Source organism: Bombina bombina, chromosome 4 (genome assembly GCF_027579735.1).
Source record: "Bombina bombina isolate aBomBom1 chromosome 4, aBomBom1.pri, whole genome shotgun sequence".
In the NCBI taxonomy this organism is placed as follows: domain Eukaryota; kingdom Metazoa; phylum Chordata; class Amphibia; order Anura; family Bombinatoridae; genus Bombina; species Bombina bombina.
In genome coordinates, this window is record NC_069502.1 from 1,160,463,340 (window position 1) to 1,160,483,983 (window position 20,644).

General features: G+C 43.0%; 1 protein-coding gene across 1 annotated transcript in view; it reads right to left on the reverse strand.

Annotated features, from left to right (window-relative positions):
* The window catches only part of LIN9 (lin-9 DREAM MuvB core complex component), a 257,886-nt gene that overhangs the window by 74,325 nt on the left and 162,917 nt on the right, over nt 1-20,644 (reverse strand). The window contains exon 11 of the mRNA XM_053712795.1: nt 19,752-19,832. Within this exon, the coding sequence (XP_053568770.1) occupies nt 19,752-19,832 (81 nt within the window). The remainder of the gene's footprint in view (nt 1-19,751; nt 19,833-20,644) is intronic.

Genomic DNA, 20,644 nt, shown 5'->3' on the forward strand with positions numbered 1-20,644 from the left:
ATTTTCTTTCTATGGGTCTTCTGACTGTTCTAAAATAAACAATAAAGGCGTGACCTTTGAGATAACAGTTTAGTCTACTAAGGCACCTCGTTAGTACAGTATTATGGACTTTAGCGAAGGGAGATGTCAAGTCTCCCCTCTGCTTAAATATATTAATACAGTGAGGCTGTCAGACTTCCTCCGCACCTGGCTCGTCTGGGGGCTTAAGGGTCGCATACCGGGAATCATCTAGGGTCTGGTACTGCATGGGGGGTAGGGGGTCTCATCTATTGGCTACTACTCTAATCTGATTGGTCAGTCTGACTATGGAATTTTACGGGTCCAAAGTGATTCCCACGGTTCTCATATAAGGCAGTAGTCATTCAGTTGTCTGCATTCTCTGAAGACATAGTTTACTATATTTTTAATATGGTTTACACAGTCCACTACTCCCTGCCATCTGGGGGGTTGGCTCTTTTTCCAATTTCTAGAGATAAGCAATCTAGTGGAGATGAGAATACACAGGAGTAATCTTTGTTTGGTTTTGGGGAGTCTGTCTATTCCTAAGTGTAATATTGCAAGGGCCGGAGTTAGAGCTTCCGATAAGTCTAGATCGTTACAGGTCTTTTCCACTTTGAGCCATAGCTTTCCAGTTTTGGACACGTCCACCAGACATGGAGGGGGGGGCCCAAATCTCCGCATTCTCTTCAGCACATGGGTGAGTGATCGGGGAAGATTTTCTGCAATTTTGTTGGCACCAAGTGCCACCTTTTTTCGTTAGGCTAATTGCCCTGTTCCATGTTTCTGGTGTGTATGTTAGTTGTAGGTCCCTCTCCCAGGCCTCCGTGTGTATCGTTTTGGGGGGTGGGATCAGTTCCTCAATTAAGCACTTATAATATACTGAAAGGGGTTTGTATAGTTGGAGGTTCGTCTCCCATCGTGACTCCCAGGGAGTAGGGTCTCCTAGTGTATCCTCTAAGAAGCCCCAGGACTTCCTCCGTAGTCTCAATAGATCAAATTGAAACCTGGGGGTCAGCGTGGGTAGTTTCAGCATATCTGTGTGTGGTCATAGTTGTTTGTTGCAGTAAAAGTCTTTCAAGGAGGTTAGGTCTGTACTTGCCCATGTATTGAGGTGTGTGTCAGGTAGTCCTAGTAATAGTCCCCGTATGGAATGTATGGGTAAGGGGTGTGGGGCAAAAAGCTTGTTGTGTCGCAATTTAACCCAAGTCTCTTGACATCCCTTAATTATACTATTAGCAATGTGGATTTTGGATTGCCAATGCGGGGGAAGCTAGAGCAGATCTTCTAAGGAGACATATGCTGGCACCGAGGCCTGTTCGAGGTCTCTCCATCTAGTTGGGGAAAGATCGCTTCCCCATGCTGTAGCATGAGTTATCATTGCTGCCTCATGATACATCTTTATATTAGGGAGGCCAATCCCTCCGCTCTCGGTTGGGGCTTGAAGTATGTGGGGCGCCACACAAGGCCTTTTGTTGTGTCAGGTGTAGGATAGGATGCAGCGGAATAAATGAGTGAGTTTGGAGAGGACCATCATTTTGAGGGCCGCCACCCTACCCACCCAAGATATCTCTCCATACCTCTTGGAATTAGGTTCGGAGGTAATCTCTGTCAGTAGGGTCTCGTAATTTTCTTTGATGGTTATAGATTTTATATGGGAGAGGAAGACACCCAAATGGCAAACTCCCTTAGTGGACCATTTGCCCACATTGATCTTATAATAAGAGACTTTGCCGAATTGCTTCAGTAGGAGCATCAATGGGGGGGGGGGGGGGGAGTCTAGGGGCTCTGTAAGAAAGACCGTAAGGTCGTCTGCAAACAGTGCCAATTTCTGTACAGTGTCGTGCATCTGGAGTCCCTGTATACTTTTACATTTTCTGATGGCTGCCCCCAGAGGCTCAATCGCTAGGACAAACCGAAGTGGGGAAAGGGGGCATCCCTGCCTAGTTCCATTTTCTATCTCTATTTTGGATGAACAGAACCCTAGGCCCCTCACAACTGCTGTGGGAGCTGAATAAAGTGCTCTAACCGCCATACCAAAGGAGTCTGGTATCCCGAACGCTGAGAGAGTCCGGAACAGGTATTCCCATCTCACCCTGTCAATGCCTTCTCAGTATCAAGTGACAGGGTGAGCATGGGGAGCCCCAGGTCGGCGGTTTTGGTAAATATGTCGAGACATTGAGTGTTGTCCGAACCCTGCCTGTTAAGGACAAATCCTACCTGGTCTAGATGTATGAGTGTCTGCCTAGTCTGTTCGCCAGAACTTTGGCATATATTTTGGCATCCACATTAATGAGCGAAATGGGCGTATAGCTGGAGCAGAGTGCTGGGTCTTTGCCTTACTTGTGTATTGTGATGATGTTTGCTTCTAAAAATTCTGGAATGAAGCTACCCCGGACAACTACCCTTGCAAATAGTCAAAGCAAAATCGAAGACAAAGCGGAGCTAAGAGTTTGATAGAAAGTAACCGTGAACCTATCCGGGCCTGGGGCTTTGTGGGGCATGAGGCTGGCTATGGCTACCTTAACTTCCAAAGTGAATTGTCCCTCTAACTCTCTTTTAGCTTCCTCAGATAGGGTGGGCAGGGTTAGGCTCCTTTTAGCTTAATAGAATCATGGGTTAATATCACCTGAGGGGGATTATTGAATAGTGGGGATTAATCAAATGTGATGCTTTGATTTTATGCTGCTTTATGTGTGAGATTTTATTAGGCTCATAGTCTGTTTGTTATGTGGATGGAACACACAGGTTTTTACTTTCACTTTGAATGCTGTGCAGCTTGTAGCTTGGCACATTTTTTCTCATAGCAGGGGCGGTCCTGCCTTGCGCACCACATGCCCGGGAGCGGTCTCACTTTTATTTCCTCTTTCCTGACCGTGCTGGCTGTTGGAGAAGATGCTTTTTCTCTGTATTGTCTGGGTCTAGGTGGTGAGTGTCCCAGCCATTGGAAGTATAAAGGTGCCGTTATTTGTAAGAAATAGAGAGTTTGTTTTATTTTCGGTGTCCTACTGTCATTATCTTAAGCTATGGAGGATTCTGAGATACTCTATTCCAAATAGTAATACCTGTTTATATTGTGAGGAGGCCTTGGTATGCCCACCCTCTCAACTATGTACCACATGCCTTGACAACGTTATTAGGTCTAAGAAGGTTAACCCCTTTAGTACCACTGAGCCATCCACCTCTGAGGTGCATACCCATCAGTCATTTCCCTCTACACATGCAACTTCCCGAAGCACGCCTGATCCTCTATCTGGAGGGAGCCTTTTACCATTAGATTTTACAGCGCGGTTAAAAGCAGCGGTATCTGAGGACCTCAGTGCTTTACCTTGCCCCGCTAAACGCAAGCAAAAGGTTAAACATAGCTCTCCTGCCCAGTCATCAAGTAATTTTTGTGGATTTATCTGTATTAACTCAGTTATCCGAGGATGAGTCACACTCTGAGGCTTCGGAGGGTGAACTTTCTGGGTCAGAGTCTGCTACCTCTAGACCTCCTGCTGCGGAGGAACCAGCTTTTAGATTTAAGATTGAACACTTACGTTTTCTTTTAAAAGAGGTCCTGTCTACATTAGAGTTTCCAGAGGCCAAGCTGCCTGATGAACCTTTGATTCCTAAATTAGAGTTTACAAGGACAGGGTAGTGCCGTTAACTTTTCCTGTACCTGTAAAAATGGATCTTCCTTTTCTCCCTCGTCTTCCTTTAAAAAAACATAATTTATGTAAGAACTTACCTGATAAATTCATTTCTTTCATATTAGCAAGAGTCCATGAGCTAGTGACGTATGGGATATACATTCCTACCAGGAGGGGCAAAGTTTCCCAAACCTCAAAATGCCTATAAATACACCCCTCACCACACCCACAATTCAGTTTAACGAATAGCCAAGAAGTGGGGTGATAAAAAAGTGCGAAAGCATATAAAATAAGGAATTGGAATAATTGTGCTTTATACAAAATCATAACCACCACAAAAAAAGGGCGGGCCTCATGGACTCTTGCTAATATGAAAGAAATGAATTTATCAGGTAAGTTCTTACATAAATTATGTTTTCTTTCATGTAATTAGCAAGAGTCCATGAGCTAGTGACGTATGGGATAATGACTACCCAAGATGTGGATCTTTCCACACAAGAGTCACTAGAGAGGGAGGGATAAAATAAAGACAGCCAATTCCTGCTGAAAATAATCCACACCCAAAATAAAGTTTAACGAAAAACATAAGCAGAAGATTCAAACTGAAACCGCTGCCTGAAGTACTTTTCTACCAAAAACTGCTTCAGAAGAAGAAAATACATCAAAATGGTAGAATTTAGTAAAAGTATGCAAAGAGGACCAAGTTGCTGCTTTGCAGATCTGGTCAACCGAAGCTTCATTCCTAAACGCCCAGGAAGTAGAAACTGACCTAGTAGAATGAGCTGTAATCCTATGAGGCGGAGATTTACCCGACTCAACATAGGCAAGATGAATTAAAGATTTCAACCAAGATGCCAAAGAAATGGCAGAAGCTTTCTGGCCTTTTCTAGAACCGGAAAAGATAACAAATAGACTAGAAGTCTTACGGAAAGATTTCGTAGCTTCAACATAATATTTCAAAGCTCTAACAACATCCAAAGAATGCAACGATTTCTCCTTAGAATTCTTAGGATTAGGACATAATGAAGGAACCACAATTTCCCTACTAATGTTGTTGGAATTCACAACTTTAGGTAAAAATTCAAAAGAAGTTCGCAACACCGCCTTATCCTGATGAAAAATCAGAAAAGGAGACTCACAAGAAAGAGCAGATAATTCAGAAACTCTTCTGGCAGAAGAGATGGCCAAAAGGAACAAAACTTTCCAAGAAAGTAATTTAATGTCCAATGAATGCATAGGTTCAAACGGAGAAGCTTGAAGAGCTCCCAGAACCAAATTCAAACTCCAAGGAGGAGAAATTGACTTAATGACAGGTTTTATACGTACCAAAGCTTGTACAAAACAATGAATATCAGGAAGAATAGCAATCTTTCTATGAAAAAGAACTGAAAGAGCAGAGATTTGTCCTTTCAAAGAACTTGCGGACAAACCCTTATCTAAACCATCCTGAAGAAACTGTAAAATTCTCGGTATTCTAAAAGAATGCCAAGAAAAATGATGAGAAAGACACCAAGAAATATAAGTCTTCCAGACTCTATAATATATCTCTCGAGATACAGATTTACGAGCCTGTAACATAGTATTAATGACAGAGTCAGAGAAACCTCTTTGACCAAGAATCAAGCGTTCAATCTCCATACCTTTAAATTTAAGGATTTCAGATCCTGATGGAAAAAGGGACCTTGTGACAGAAGGTCTGGTCTTAACGGAAGAGTCCACGGTTGGCAAGAGGCCATCCGGACAAGATCCGCATACCAAAACCTGTGAGGCCATGCCGGAGCTACCAGCAGAACAAACGAGCATTCCTTCAGAATCTTGGAGATTACTCTTGGAAGAAGAACTAGAGGCGGAAAGATATAGGCAGGATGATACTTCCAAGGAAGTGATAATGCATCCACTGCCTCCGCCTGAGGATCCCGGGATCAGGACAGATACCTGGGAAGTTTCTTGTTTAGATGGGACGCCATCAGATCTATTTCTGGAAGTTCCCACATTTGAACAATCTGAAGAAATACCTCTGGGTGAAGAGACCATTCGCCCGGATGCAACGTTTGGCGACTGAGATAATCCGCTTCCCAATTGTCTATACCTGGGATATGAACCGCAGAGATTAGACAGGAGCTGGATTCCGCCCAAACCAAAATTTGAGATACTTCTTTCATAGCCAGAGGACTGTGAGTCCCTCCTTGATGATTGATGTATGCCACAGTTGTGACATTGTCTGTCTGAAAACAAATGAACGATTCTCTCTTCAGAAGAGGCCAAAACTGAAGAGCTCTGAAAATTGCACGGAGTTCCAAAATATTGATCGGAAATCTCACCTCCTGAGATTCCCAAACTCCTTGTGCTGTCAGAGATCCCCACACAGCTCCCCAACCCGAGAGACTTGCATCTGTTGAAATTACAGTCCAGGTCGGAAGCACAAAAGAAGCCCCCTGAATTAAACGATGGTGATCTGTCCACCATGTTAGAGAGTGTCGAACAATCGGTTTTAAAGATATTGTTTGAGATATCTTCGTGTAATCCTTGCACCATTGCTTCAGCATACAGAGCTGAAGAGGTCGCATGTGAAAACGAGCAAAGGGGATCGCGTCCGATGCAGCAGTCATAAGACCTAGAATTTCCATGCATAAGGCTACCGAAGGGAATGATTGTGACTGAAGGTTTCGACAAGCTGCAATCAATTTTAGACGTCTCTTGTCTATTAAAGACAGAGTCATGGACACTGAATCCATCTGGAAACCCAGAAAGGTTACCCTTGTCTGAGGAATCAAAGAACTTTTTGGTAAATTGATCCTCCAACCATGATCTTGAAGAAACAACACAAGTCGATTCGTATGAGATTCTGCTAAATGTAAAGACTGAGCAAGTACCAAGATATCGTCCAAATAAGGAAATACCACAATACCCTGTTCTCTGATTACAGACAGAAGGGCACCGAGAACCTTTGTAAAAATTCTTGGAGCTGTAGCTAGGCCAAACGGCAGAGCCACAAACTGGTAATGCTTGTCCAGAAAAGAGAATCTCAGGAACTGATAATGATCTGGATGAATCGGAATATGCAGATATGCATCCTGTAAATCTATTGTGGACATATAATTCCCTTGCTGAACAAAAGGCAAGATAGTCCTTACAGTTACCATTTTGAACGTTGGTATTCGTACATAACGATTCAATATTTTTAGATCCAGAACTGGTCTGAAGGAGTTCTCCTTCTTTGGTACAATGAAGAGATTTGAATAAAACCCCATCCCCTGTTCCAGAACTGGAACTGGCATAATTACTCCAGTCAACTCTAGATCTGAAACACATTTCAGAAATGCTTGAGCTTTTACTGGATTTACTGGGACACGGGAAAGAAAAAATCTCTTTGCAGGAGGTCTCATCTTGAAACCAATCCTGTACCCTTCCGAAACAATGTTCTGAATACAAAGATTGTGAACAGAATTGATCCAAATTTCTTTGAAAAAACGTAACCTACTTTTACCTTTAGATTTTTTATCCTGTGGTAAAAAAGTTCCTTTCCCACCAGTAACAGTTGAAATGATGGAATCCAACTGAGAACCAAATAATTTGTTACCCTGGAAAGAAATAGAAAGTAAAGTTGATTTAGAAGCCATATCAGCATTCCAAGTTTTAAGCCATAAAGCTCTTCTAGCTAAAATAGCTAGAGACATAAACCTGACATCAACTCTGATAATATCAAAAATGGCATCACAGATAAAATTATTAGCATGCTGTAGAAGAATAATAATATCATGAGAATCACGATGTGTTACTTGTTGCGCTAAAGTTTCCAACCAAAAAGTTGAAGCTGCAGCAACATCAGCCAAAGATATAGCAGGTCTAAGAAGATTACCTGAACACAGATAAGCTTTTCTTAGAAAGGACTCAATTTTCCTATCTAGAGGATCCTTAAACGAAGTACCATCTGACGTAGGAATAGTAGTACGTTTAGCAAGGGTAGAAATAGCCCCATCAACTTTAGGGATTTTGTCCCAAAATTCCAATCTGTCAGACGGCACAGAATATAAATGCTTAAAACGTTTAGAAGGAGTAAATGAATTACCCAATTTATCCCATTCTTTGGAAATTACTGCAGAAATAGCATTAGGAACAGGAAAAACTTCTGGAATAACCACAGGAGCTTTAAATACCTTATCCAAACGTTTAGAATTAGTATCAGGAGGACCAGAATCCTCTATTTCTAAAGCAATTAGTACTTCTTTAAGTAAAGAACGAATAAATTCAATTTTAAATAAATATGAAGATTTATCAGCATCAACCTCAGAGACAGAATCCTCTGAACCAGAGGAGTCATCAGAATGATGATGTTCATTTAAAAATTCATCTGTAGGGAGAGAAGTTTTAAAAGATTTTTTACGTTTACTAGAAGGAGAAATAACAGACATAGCCTTCTTTATGGATTCAGAAACAAAATCTCTTATATTATCAGGAACATTCTGCACCTTAGATGTTGAAGGAACTGCAACAGGCAATGGTACTTTACTAAAGGAAATATTATCTGCTTTAACAAGTTTGTCATGACAATCAATACAAACAACAGCTGGAGAAATGGCTACCAAAAGTTTACAGCAGATGCACTTAGCTTTGGTAGATTCAGCATTTGACAGCGATTTTCCTGTAGTATCTTCTGACTCAGATGCAACGTGAGACATCTTGCAATATGTAAGAGAAAAAACAACATATATATAAAGCAAAATTGATCAAATTCCTTAAATGACAGTTTCAGGAATGGGAAAAAATGCCAAGAACAAGCCTCTAGCAACCAGAAGCAATAAAAAATAAGACTTAAATAATTGAGGAGACTAAAGCGACGCCCATATTATTTGGCGCCTAAATGCTTTTGGCGCCAAAATGACGCCATATCCGGAACGCCGACATTTTTGGCGCGAAATAACGTCAAAAAATGACGTAACTTCCGGCGACACGTATGACGCCGGAAACGGAAATAGAATTTTGCGCCAAAAAAGTCCGCGCCAAAAATGACGTAATAAAATGAGGCATTTTCAGCCCCCGCGAGCCTAATAGCCCACCGGGAAGAGTCAAATTTTTGAAGGTAAGAAAAAATGAATAAATCAAAAAATGCATTATCCCAAATATGAAACTGACTGTCTGAAAATAAGGAAAGTTGAACATTCTGAGTCAAGGCAAATAAATGTTTGAATACATATATTTAGAACTTTATAAACAAAGTGCCCAACCATAGCTTGGAGTGTCACAGAAAATAAGACTTACTTACCCCAGGACACTCATATACATATAGCAGATAGCCAAACCAGTACTGAAACGAGAATCAGCAGAGGTAATGGTATATATAAGAGTATATCGTCGATCTGAAAAGGGAGGTAAGAGATGAATCTCTACGACCGATAACAGAGAACCTATGAAATAGACCCCGTAGAAGGAGATCACTGCATTCAAATAGGCAATACTCTTCTCACATCCCTCTGACATTCACTGCACGCTGAGAGGAAAACCGGGCTCCAACTTGCTGCGGAGCGCATATCAACGTAGAATCTAGCACAAACTTACTTCACCACCTCCATCGGAGGCAAAGTTTATAAAACTGAATTGTGGGTGTGGTGAGGGGTGTATTTATAGGCATTTTGAGGTTTGGGAAACTTTGCCCCTCCTGGTAGGAATGTATATCCCATACGTCACTAGCTCATGGACTCTTGCTAATTACATGAAAGAAATGATTCCCGGTCCCGGACTCTCAATTGGAGTTTTGGGGTTCCGTCCCTAAGGTAATTAGTGCTATCTCCATGCTGGCCAAACGTACTACTATCCCACTTGAGGATAGCTAGTCGTTCAGAGAGCAGATGTATAAGAAGATGGAATTTTTTTTAAGGAAAATGTTTCAACATACGGGATACTTGTTTCAACCGGCAGCGTCTGTTGCCTCGGTTGCTGAAGCTGCGACTCCTTAGTGGAATTGATCGAGGTGGAGGATCCCCTCAACGTTTATCCAGGAAAGAATTAAAGCCTTGAGAATGGCTAATTCTTTTACTTGTGATGCAAACAGGCAGATTATTCACCTAAATGCTAAGGTTTCTGTTTTTTTAGTGCAGACACGTCGGGCGCTCTGGCTGAAGTCCTGGTCGGCGGATATGACTTATAAGTCTAGACTCCTTTCCCTTTCTTTTAAGGGAAATATTTTATTTGGTCCAGGCCTGGACTCCATTATCTCCACGGTTACAGGGGGCAAGGGTGCCTTCCTACCACAGGATTAAAAGAACAAGTTTAAGGGACAAGGCTCTAATTTTCGTCTTGAGAAATCTCAACGACAAAAGTCCTCCTTTAAGCCCAAGCAAACCAAGAGTACTTGGAAGCCGGCTCAATCTTGGAATAAATCCAAGCAGAGCACGAAGTCTGCAGAAACCAAGTAGGCATGAAGGGGCGGCCCCCGATCTGGCGCTGGATCGTGTAGGGGGCAGACTGTCGCTGTTTTCAGACACTTAGATCAGGGACATACAGGATTCCATGGGTTCTAGAGGTCATACCTCAGGGATACAAGATAGGTTTCAAGTCTCATCCACCCAAGGGCAGATTTCTCCTCTTAAGCCTGTCTTCGAAACGAGAAAAGAGTGAAGCCTTTCTGGGGTGCGTGCGGGATCTGTCCTCCCTAGGGGTCATTGCCCCGGTTCCTGATGCAGAAACAGGTTTGGTATACTATTCAATCCTGTTTGTGGTCCCAAAGAAAGAGGGAACTTTCCGCCTGATTCTGGACCTAAAGTGCTTAAGCAAATTTCTAAATGTCCCCTCATTCAAGATGGAGACAATAAGGTCCACCCTTCCCCTAGTTCAGGAAGGACAGTTCATGACCGCTATAGAGCTGAAGGCATGCTTACCTTTACGTTCCAATCCACAAGGATCACTTCCAGTTGCTAAGGTTTGCGTTCCTGGACCAGCACCTCCGGTTCATTGCATTTCCGTTTGATCTAGCTACTGCTCCAAGTATTTTTACGAAGGTTCTAGGGGGTCTTCTAGCCATTGCCAAAACTCGGGGTATAGCAGTAACAACCTACTTGGATGATATTCTGGTACAAGCTCCGTCTTTTTGTCTGGCGGAGGACCATTCGGTATCTCTTCTCTCTCTTCTTCAATCTCATGGATGGAAGATAAACTTAGAAAAGAGTTCTCTTATTCCAAGCACCAGGGTAGAATTCCTGGGTACTGTAAGAGACTCCATATCCATGAGGATATTCCTAACAGACCAGAGACATTGCAAGCTAGCTTCGGCATGTCTTGCCCTCCAGACCTCCTTAAGGTCATCTGTGGGTCAGTGTATGGAGGAAATTGGTCTCATGGTTCCATCTCAGACCGTTGCAACTGTCCATGCTGAGGCAGTGGAACAGCGATCATTCGGATCAGTCTCAACAGATTTAACTGGACAACCGGTCAAGAGAATTGCTCTCTTGGTGGCTATCTATCCAGATCATCTGTCCCGAGGGACATCCTTTCTAAAACCATCCTGGGAGATTGTAACTACGGACGCAAGTCTATCAGGATGGGGAGCTGTTTGGAGTGCCAAGAAGGCACAGGGCCTGTGGTCTCAGAAGGAACGCTCCCTCCCGATCAACATTCTGTAAACTTCGGGCAATCTTCAATGCTCTGAAGGCTTGGCCCTTTCTGGGTTCGTCCCAGTTTATGAGATTCCAATCAGACAAAATAACCTTGATGGCTTACATTAACCATCAGGGGCGAACGAGGAGCTCCCTAGCAATGAGGGAAGTATCTTGTATTCTGGAGTGGGCGGAGGCCCACAACTGTTTACTGTCAGCGATCCACATTCCGGGTGTGGACAACTGGGAAGTGGATTTTCTCAGCAGACAATACTTTCACCTGGGGGAATGGTCTCTACATCCTGAAGTGTTTGCGAAGATATGCAACAGGTGGGTGACACCGGAGATAGATCTCATGACGTCTCATCTCAATACCAAGCTACCCAGATAAGGGTCAAGGTCCAGGGAATCCTCAGGCGAAGCTAATAGATGCTTTAGCGGTGCCTTGGAGGTTCAATCTAATTTACCTTTTCCCACCGTTGCCACTCCTTCCTCGTGTAGTGGCCCCATCAAGCAGGGGCAGGCATCAGTGATACTGATTGCTCCATCGTGGCTGTGAAGGATGTGGTTCGCAGATCTGGTTGGTATGTCATCTTCTCCTCCATGGAAGTTACCTTGTCGCAGGGATCTGCTGGAACAAGGTCCCAAATCTAGATTCACTGAGGCTGACTGCGTGGAGATTGAACACTTAGTCCTAGCCAAGAGAGGTTTTTCTGAGAGAGTTATTGATACTCTCATTCAGGCTCGTAAGGCGGTTACTCGTCCCATCTATCATAAGGTGTGGAGAACCTATTAATTCTGGTGTGAAGAGCGTGGATTTTCCTGGCATAAAGTTAAGGTTGACAGGATCCTATCGTTTCTCCAGGATGGACTGGAGAAGGGCCTTTCTGACAGCTCCCTAAGGAGACAGATTTCGGCCCTGTTTGTTTTACTACACAAGAGGCTCTCGGAGCTTCCAGATGTACAGTCCTTTGTCAAGGCTCTGATTAAGATCAGACCTGTGTTCAGATCTAAGGCTCCTCCTTAGAGTCTGAATCTTGTTAAGTTTTTGCAAGGGGCTCCGTTTGAGCCTAAGCATGAAGTTAAGTTGTTGTCCTGGAAGGTTCTTTTTCTACTGGCTATTGCTTCTGCGCGCGGAGTTTCTGAGATTGCCGCTTTGCAATGTGAGCCTCCTTATCTGGTGTTCCATTCGGATAAGGCTGTCCTACGCACTAAGTTAGGTTTTCTTCCTAAGGTCGTGTCAGACCGCAACATCAATCAAGAGATTGTGGTTCCTTCCTTATGTCCCAATCCTCCTTCTTCAAAGGAACGTTTGCTTCATAACTTAGACGTGGTTTGCGCCTTGAAGTTCTATCTTCAGGCTACTAAGGATTTTAGACAAACTTCTTCCTTGGTTGTTGCCTATTCTGGGAAGGGAAAGGGTCAGAAGGTCTCTTCAACTTCCTTATCTTTTTGGTTAAGGAGTGTTATCCGCTTAGCTTATAAAACAGCGGGACATAAACTTCCTCAGAGAATTACGGCTCATTCTACTAGAGCAGTGGTTTCCTCTTGGGCCTTTAAGAACGAGGCCTCTATGGAGCAGATTTGTAAGGCGGCTAACTGGTCCTCCTTACATACTTTTTCTAAATTTTACAAGTTTGATGTTTTTGCTTCAGCTGAAACAGCCTTCGGGAGAAAGGTTTTGCAGGCTGTGGTGCCCTCAGAATAGGGTCCACCTCTCTTTTTGTCCTGCTCGTTATCATTCAGTGTCCTCTAGAGCTTGGGTATAAGTTTCCCAACAGTAAGGAATGAAGCCGTGGACTCTCCTTATATTAAGAAGGAAAACAAATTATGCTTACCAGATAATTTAAGCATGCAATTTTAAGCAACTTTCTAATTTACTCCTATGAACAAATTTTATTCATTCTTTTGGTATCTTTATTTTAAAGGCAAGAATTTAAGTTTAGATGCCGGCCCATTTTTGGTGAACAACCTGGGTTGTCCTTGCCGATTGGACAGCACCAATAAACAAGTGTTATCCATGGTTCTGAACAACAAATTGGCTGGCTCCTTAGCTTAGATGCCTTCTTTTTCAAATAAAGAAAGCAAGAGAACGAAGAAAAATTGATAATAGGTGTAAATTAGAAAGTTGTTTAAAATTGATTGCTCTATATGAATCACAAAAGAAAAAAATAGGGTTCAGTGTCCCTTTAATTTCCTTCTGTATAAACACCCGTGTTCTCTGATGGGCGGCCCCCTAAATTATATTTTTCTTCTGGCACCTTTTTATACCGATATTTCTCCTACTGTCCGTTGTTCCCTTGGCAGAACGACTTGGGGATGGGGGAAGTGGGAGAGGTATTTAAGCCTTTGGCTGGGGTGTCTTTGCCTCCTCCTGGTGGCCAGGTTCAGTATTTCCCAAAAGTAAGGAATGAAGCCGTGGACTCTCCTTATACAGAAGGAAATTAAATTATCTGGTAAGCATAAAACAGAATTTATGTTTACCTGATAAATTTCTTTCTCCTACGGTGTATCTGGTCCACGGCTTCATCCTTACTTGTGGGATATTCTCAATTCCTACAGGAAGTGGCAAAGAGAGCAACACAGCAGAGCTGTCAATATAGCTCCCCTCAGGCTCCGCCCCCCCAGTCATTCGACCGACGGTTAGGAGAAAAAGGAGAACCATAGGGTGCAGTGGTGACTGTAGTTTACAAAAAATACATTTAAACCTGACCAAAATGCCAGGGCGGGCCGTGGACCGGATACACCGTAGGAGAAAGAAATTTATCAGGTAAACATAAATTCTGTTTTCTCCTACATTGGTGTATCCGGTCCACGGCTTCATCCTTACTTGTGGGAACCAATACCAAAGCTTTAGGACACGGATGAAGGGAGAGAACAAGTCAGGTAACCTAAACGGAAGGCACCACTGCTTGTAAAACCTTTCTCCCAAAAATAGCCTCCGAAGAAGCAAAAGTATTGAATTTGTAAAATTTGGCAAATGTATGCAGTGAAGACCAAGTCGCTGCCTTACAGATCTGTTCAACAGAAGCCTCATTCTTGAAAGCCCATGTGGAAGCCACAGCTCTAGTAGAGTGAGCTGTAATTCGTTCAGGGGGCTGCCTTCCAGCAGTCTCATAAGCCAACCGGATGATGCTTTTCAGCCAGAAGGACAGAGAGGTCGCAGTCGCCTTTTTACCTCTCCTCTTGCCAGAATAGACGACAAACAAGGACGATGTTTGTCTGAAGTCTTTAGTTGCTTTTAGATAGAACTTTAAAGCACGAACCACATCCAGATTGTGCAACAGACGTTCCTTGTTAGAAACTGGATTAGGACACAGAGAAGGAACAACTATTTCCTGGTTAATATTCTTATTGGAAACCACTTTTGGAAGAAAACCAGGTTTGGTACGTAAAACGACCTTATCTGTATGGAACACCAGGTAAGGTGAATTACACTGCAAAGCAGACAATTCAGAAACTCTTCTAGCAGAAGAAATAGCTAAGAAAAACAAAACTTTCCAAGATAGTAACTTGATATCTATGGAATGTAGAGGTTCAAACGGAACCCCTTGAAGAACTGAAAGAACTAAATTTAGACTCCATGGAGGAGCCACTGGTCTATAGACAGGCTTGATTCTGACTAAAGCCTGTACAAACGCCTGAACATCTGGCATTGCTGCCAGACGCTTGTGTAACAAAACAGACAGAGCAGATATCTGTCCTTTTAAGGAACTAGCTGACAAACCTTTTTCCAATCCTTCTTGGAGAAAAGATAGAATCCTTGGAATCCTAATCTTACTCCATGAGTAACCCTTGGATTCGCACCAACAAAGATATTTCCGCCATATCTTATGGTAAATTTTCCTGGCGACAGGCTTTCTAGCCTGGATCAGGGTATCTATAACTGATTCCGAAAACCCACGCTTAGCTAGAATCAAGCGTTCAATCTCCAAGCAGTCAGTTGCAGAGAAACTAGGTTTGGATGTTCGAATGGACCTTGAAGGTCCTGCCTCAAAAGGTAGCTTCCATGGTGGAACCGATGACATATTCACCAGGTCTGCATACCAAGTCCTGCGTGGCCACGCAGGAGCTATCAGAATTACCGAAGCCTTCTCCTGTTTGATCCTGGCTACTAGCCGGGGGAGAAGGGGAAACGGTGGAAAGACATAAGCTAGATTGAACGACCAAGGCGCTACTAAGGCATCTACCAATGTCGCCTTGGGATCCCTGGACCTGGACCCGTAACGTGGAACTTTGGAGTTCTGACGTGACGCCATCAGATCCAGATCTGGAATGCCACATAGTTGAGTTAACTGGGCAAAAACCTCCGCGTAAAGTTCCCACTCCCCCGGATGGAAAGTCTGACGACTCAGATAATCCGCTTCCCAGTTGTCCACTCCTGGGATGTGAATTGCTGATAGATGACAGGAGTGATCCTCTGCCCATTTGATGATTTTGGATACCCCCCTCATCGCCAGGGAACTCTTTGTTCCCCCCTGATGATTGATGTCCGCTACAGTCGTCATGTTGTCCGACTGAAATCTGATGAATTTGGCCTCCGCTAGTTGAGGCCATGCCTGGAGCGCACTGAATATCGCTCTCAATTCCAAAATGTTTATCGGAAGAAGAGATTCTTCCCGAGACCATAGACCCTGAGCCTTCAGGGACTCCCAGACTGCGCCCCAGCCTAGGAGGCTGGCGTCGGTCGTGACAATGATCCACTCCGGTCTGTGGAAACTCATTCCCTGAGACAGGTGATCCAGAGACAACCACCAGAGGAGTGAGTCTCTGGTTTTCTGGTCCATTTGAATCTGGGGAGACAAATCTGCATAATCCCCATTCCACTGTTTGAGCATGCACAGTTGCAATGGTCTTAAATGAATTCGAGCAAATGGAATCACGTCCATTGCTGCAACCATAAGTCCTATTACCTCCATGCACTGAGCTATGGAGGGTTGAGGAATGGATTGAAGAGCTCGACAAGTGTTCAGAAGTTTTAACTTCCTGACCTCTGTCAGAAAGATCTTCATTTCTACTGAGTCTATTATTGTTCCCAGGAAGGGAACCCTTGTGAACGGGGACAGAGAACTTTTTTCTATGTTCACCTTCCACCCGTGAGACCTTAGAAAGGCTAGCACAATGTCTGTATGAGCCTTTGCTTTGTGAAAGGACGACGCTTGTATTAAAATGTCGTCTAGGTAAGGTGCTACTGCAATGCCCCTTGGCCTTAGCACCGCTAGAAGGGACCCTAGCACCTTTGTGAAAATTCTGGGAGCAGTGGCCAATCCGAAGGGAAGAGCCACGAACTGGTAATGCTTGTCTAGAAAGGCAAACCTCAGGAACTGATGGTGATCTTTGTGGATAGGAATATGCAGGTACGCATCCTTTAAGTCCACGGTAGTCATATATTGACCCTCCTGGATCATTGGTAAAATTGTCCCAATGGGTTTCCATTTTGAATGATGGAACTCTGAGGAATTTGTTTAGGATTTTTAAATCCAGGATTGGCCTGAAAGTTCCTTCCTTTTTGGGAACTACAAACAGGTTTGAGTAAAAACCCAGTCCTAGTTCTGCTGTTGGAACTGGGTGTATCACTCCCATTTTTAGAAGGTCTTCTACGCAACGTAAGAATGCCTGTCTCTTTATCTGGTCTAAAGATAAGCGAGACATGTGGAACCTTCCCCTTGGAGGAAGGTCCTTGAATTCTAGAAGATACCCCTGAGAGACAATTTCTAGTGCCCAGGGGTCCAGAACATCTCTTGCCCAGGCCTGAGCAAAGAGAGAAAGTCTGCCCCCTACTAGATCCGGTCCCGGATCGGGGGCTTCCCCTTCATGCTGTCTTGGTAGCAGCAGCAGGCTTTTTGGCCTGTTTACCCTTGTTCCAGCCTTGCAATGGTTTCCATGCTGGTTTGGGCTGGGGTGCGTTACCCTCTTGCCTAGTGGCTGTAGAAGTAGAAACCGGTCCCCGTTCCTGAAATTGCGAAAGGAACGAAAATTAGACTTATTTTTAGCTTTGAAAGGTCTATCCTGTGGGAGGGCATGGCCCTTTCCCCCAGTGATATCTGAAATAATTTCTTTCAACTCTGACCCGAATAGGGTCTTACCCTTGAAAGGAATATTAAGCAATTTTGTTTTGGACCACACATCCGCCGACCACGATTTTAGCCAAAGCGCTCTACGCGCCACTATTGCGAAACCAGAATTTTTCGCCGCTAATTTAGATAGTTGAAAAGCGCCATCTGTAATGAAAGAATTAGCCAACTTCATCATAAGAAGTCTCCTTCTGGAGCGAGTTTTCTAATTCCTCAAACCAAAAAGCAGCTGCAGTGGTTACAGGAATAATGCAAGAAATTGGTTGAAGAAGAAAACCTTGTTGAACAAAAAATTTCTTAAGTAAACCTTCTAATTTTTTATCCATCGGATCTTTGAAAGCGCAACTGTCTTCTATTGGTATAGTTGTGCGCTTAGCTAGCGTTGAAACTGCCCCCTCTACCTTAGGGACCGTCTGCCACGCGTCCCTTCTAGGGTCAATGATTGGGAACATTTTCTTAAATATAGGAGGGGAACAAAAAGGTACACCTGGCTTCTCCCACTCCTTAGTCACGATATCCGCCACCCTCTTAGGTATCGGAAACGCATCAGTGTGTACTGGGACCTCTAAGAATTTTTCTATTTTACACAATTTTTCTGGGATCACCAAAGGATCACAATTATCACGTGTAGTTAGGACCTCCTTAAGTAGGGCGCAGAGGTGTTCTAGCTTAAATTTAAATGCTATGGTATCAGGCTCTGCCTGCTGAGAAACTTTTCCTGTGTCAGAAATTTCTCCCTCAGACAGGCCCTCCCTCACCGCCAAGTCAGATTGATGTGAGGGCACTACAGATAAATTATCCTCTGCGTCTGCTTGCTCATTTTCTGTGTTTAAAACTGAGCAGTCACGCTTCCTAGGAAAAGCTGGCAGTTTGGATAAAAATGCTGAGAGAGAATTATCCATTACTGCCACTAACTGTTGCATAGTAATCGTAATTGGTGCGCTAGATGTACTGGGCATCGCTTGCGCGGGCATAGCTGGTGTTGACACAGAAGGAGAGGATAGCGAGCTATCTTCACTACCTTCAGCTAAAGAATCATCTTGGGCTATATCTTTAAGTGTGATTGTGCGGTCCTTAAGCTGTTTGGACGCTATGGCACACTTCACACAAATTTAATGGGGGAACCACCTTGGCCTTTGAACATACAGAACATAAGCTATCTGAAGGTTCAGACATGTTTGACAGACTTAAACAGAACTTCAATGCAATAAAAATAATTTTTGACAAAAACGTTACTGTCTCTTTAAATAATAAAAGTGCACACTTTATTACTGAAACATCAAAAAACCATCAAATAAACATCCGATTTTAATGAAATTTTCACCACAGTGTTTTAATGCTTTGAAAAGATTGCACACAAATTTTCAGACCAATTAACCCCTTAATGCCCAAACCGGAGCTAATAACAGTTATTAACCGGTTAACACACTACAGTGCTATGCCACAGCTTCTCACTGTGGCCTTTACCTTCCTTAGGGATTATTTTAGTAGGAAATAAGCCTTTCTGTAGCCTTTTCTGATGCTTCTGTACTCCCCACGTGAAGCTGCATGAACTGCCTAGGCAAAACAACTGCGCAATTGAGGCGCGAAAATGTGGCCTCCTCCCTCTTCATTCCAGAGTGGAGGGGCCTTTCTGACTAGATTAGGTGTCCAAATAAGTGCCAGGCGCAAATTAAACCCCAAAAGTGTTTTAAAGTTTGAAAAAACACCTTAATTATAGTGAAAAACATGCTCAAAAGCAATCGATTTTTAAGCCCACAATAGTGTCAACCAGCATAGAGCCCTTAATATAAGCCATCATATTTTATAGAGAGTCTAAGAAAAATGGCATACCTATCCCAGAGGGAATTTCTGACAGTCTTCTAGCATTACATGGTCTTGTTAGAAAAATGACTGATCATACCTGAAGCAGTTAAGCCTGCAAACTGTTCCCCCCAACTGATGTTCTCTGGTTTCAACAGTCCTGCGTGGGAACAGCAATGGATTTTAGTTACTGGTGCTAAAATCATATTCCTCTTAGCAGAAATCTTCATCACTTTCTGCTGCAGAGTAAATAGTACAAGCCGGCACTATTTTAAAATAAACTCTTGATAGAAGAAATAAAAAACTACAACTAACACCACATACTCTTTACCACCCCCGTGGAGATGCTACTAGTTAGAGCAGCAAAGAGAATGACTGGGGGGGCGGAGCCTGAGGGGAGCTATATGGACAGTTCTGCTGTGTGCTCTCTTTGCCACTTCCTGTAGGGATTGAGAATATCCCACAAGTAAGGATGAAGCCGTGGACCGGATACACCAATGTAGGAGAAATTATGTTTTTCTTATTGAACTTTTAGCTTGTGTTTTGTATTAAAATGCACACAGTAGGTTTGAATAGCTTAACCACATACACAGGCACTAGTACAATAATTAAATTATCAAATTCATTAAAAAAATAAAGAAGTTGAAAAGGCTTACCAGTTTTTCTGCTTCAGTATTCATGTCTCTTAACTGCTTGATGTGTTCCTTCTTGATCATAAGGATCTTTGATAACCTAGTCTTCACATCAAAAAACATATTTAAGAGATGAATTATATAAATTCCTTGTTCTGCATAGTTTGCAGGATAATAAAACATGTTGCTTTTAAATATAACAGATGCAGAGCACTAAATCTCATTTAAATAGGAAGTTGTAATAAAGTGCCATAAAACATTTTGAGTTATGTGCATATTATAAAAGGGTCAACTGAGGTAAAACAGGGCGTGAAAAAAAGTGTAAAAAAAAACAACTTATAAGTATTTTAATAAAATTTCCAAAAATCTGCAAAATTACGTACACTATAGTGCTGCCAAATATAGCCTGCTCCACCCCCCTTATCAGTGTCCTACTCCAAATCTTTTGGTATCATGTAACAAAGTGTGCATGTGTGGATAATTACTTATGTAAGTAAGGGGGGGTGTTTGAGGAGGGACAGCAGGAACTATTATTTTTTGTTGCCAAGAGGCTTGCTTGTTTCCATGGGGATAATGTCACATGCTTTGTGAAAGCTCTAGCATTATAATGTGCACTGCTTTAGTCGGGTGTCATGTGACTGTGTCCCCTACAGTGCATTTGCTCGAGTCCATTCTGCTGAAGCTATGGCCTGAATAGCATCTTCCATATATGGAAATGCCCAGGGAGCTTGCTCCAAACAGAACTAGGCCTGACTTAAAGGAGTTAATGGAGGTTAAAACAGAAACCGTTTTGCAGGTAAGCTTTGGCTGCATTATCTATATCAAAAATGATGTTAGTTCATACTGTTTTATGTCCCTTTAACGCTTATGAGTGTTTCAAATGCCAACCACAATGCATTATCTACCGGACTAGGCTA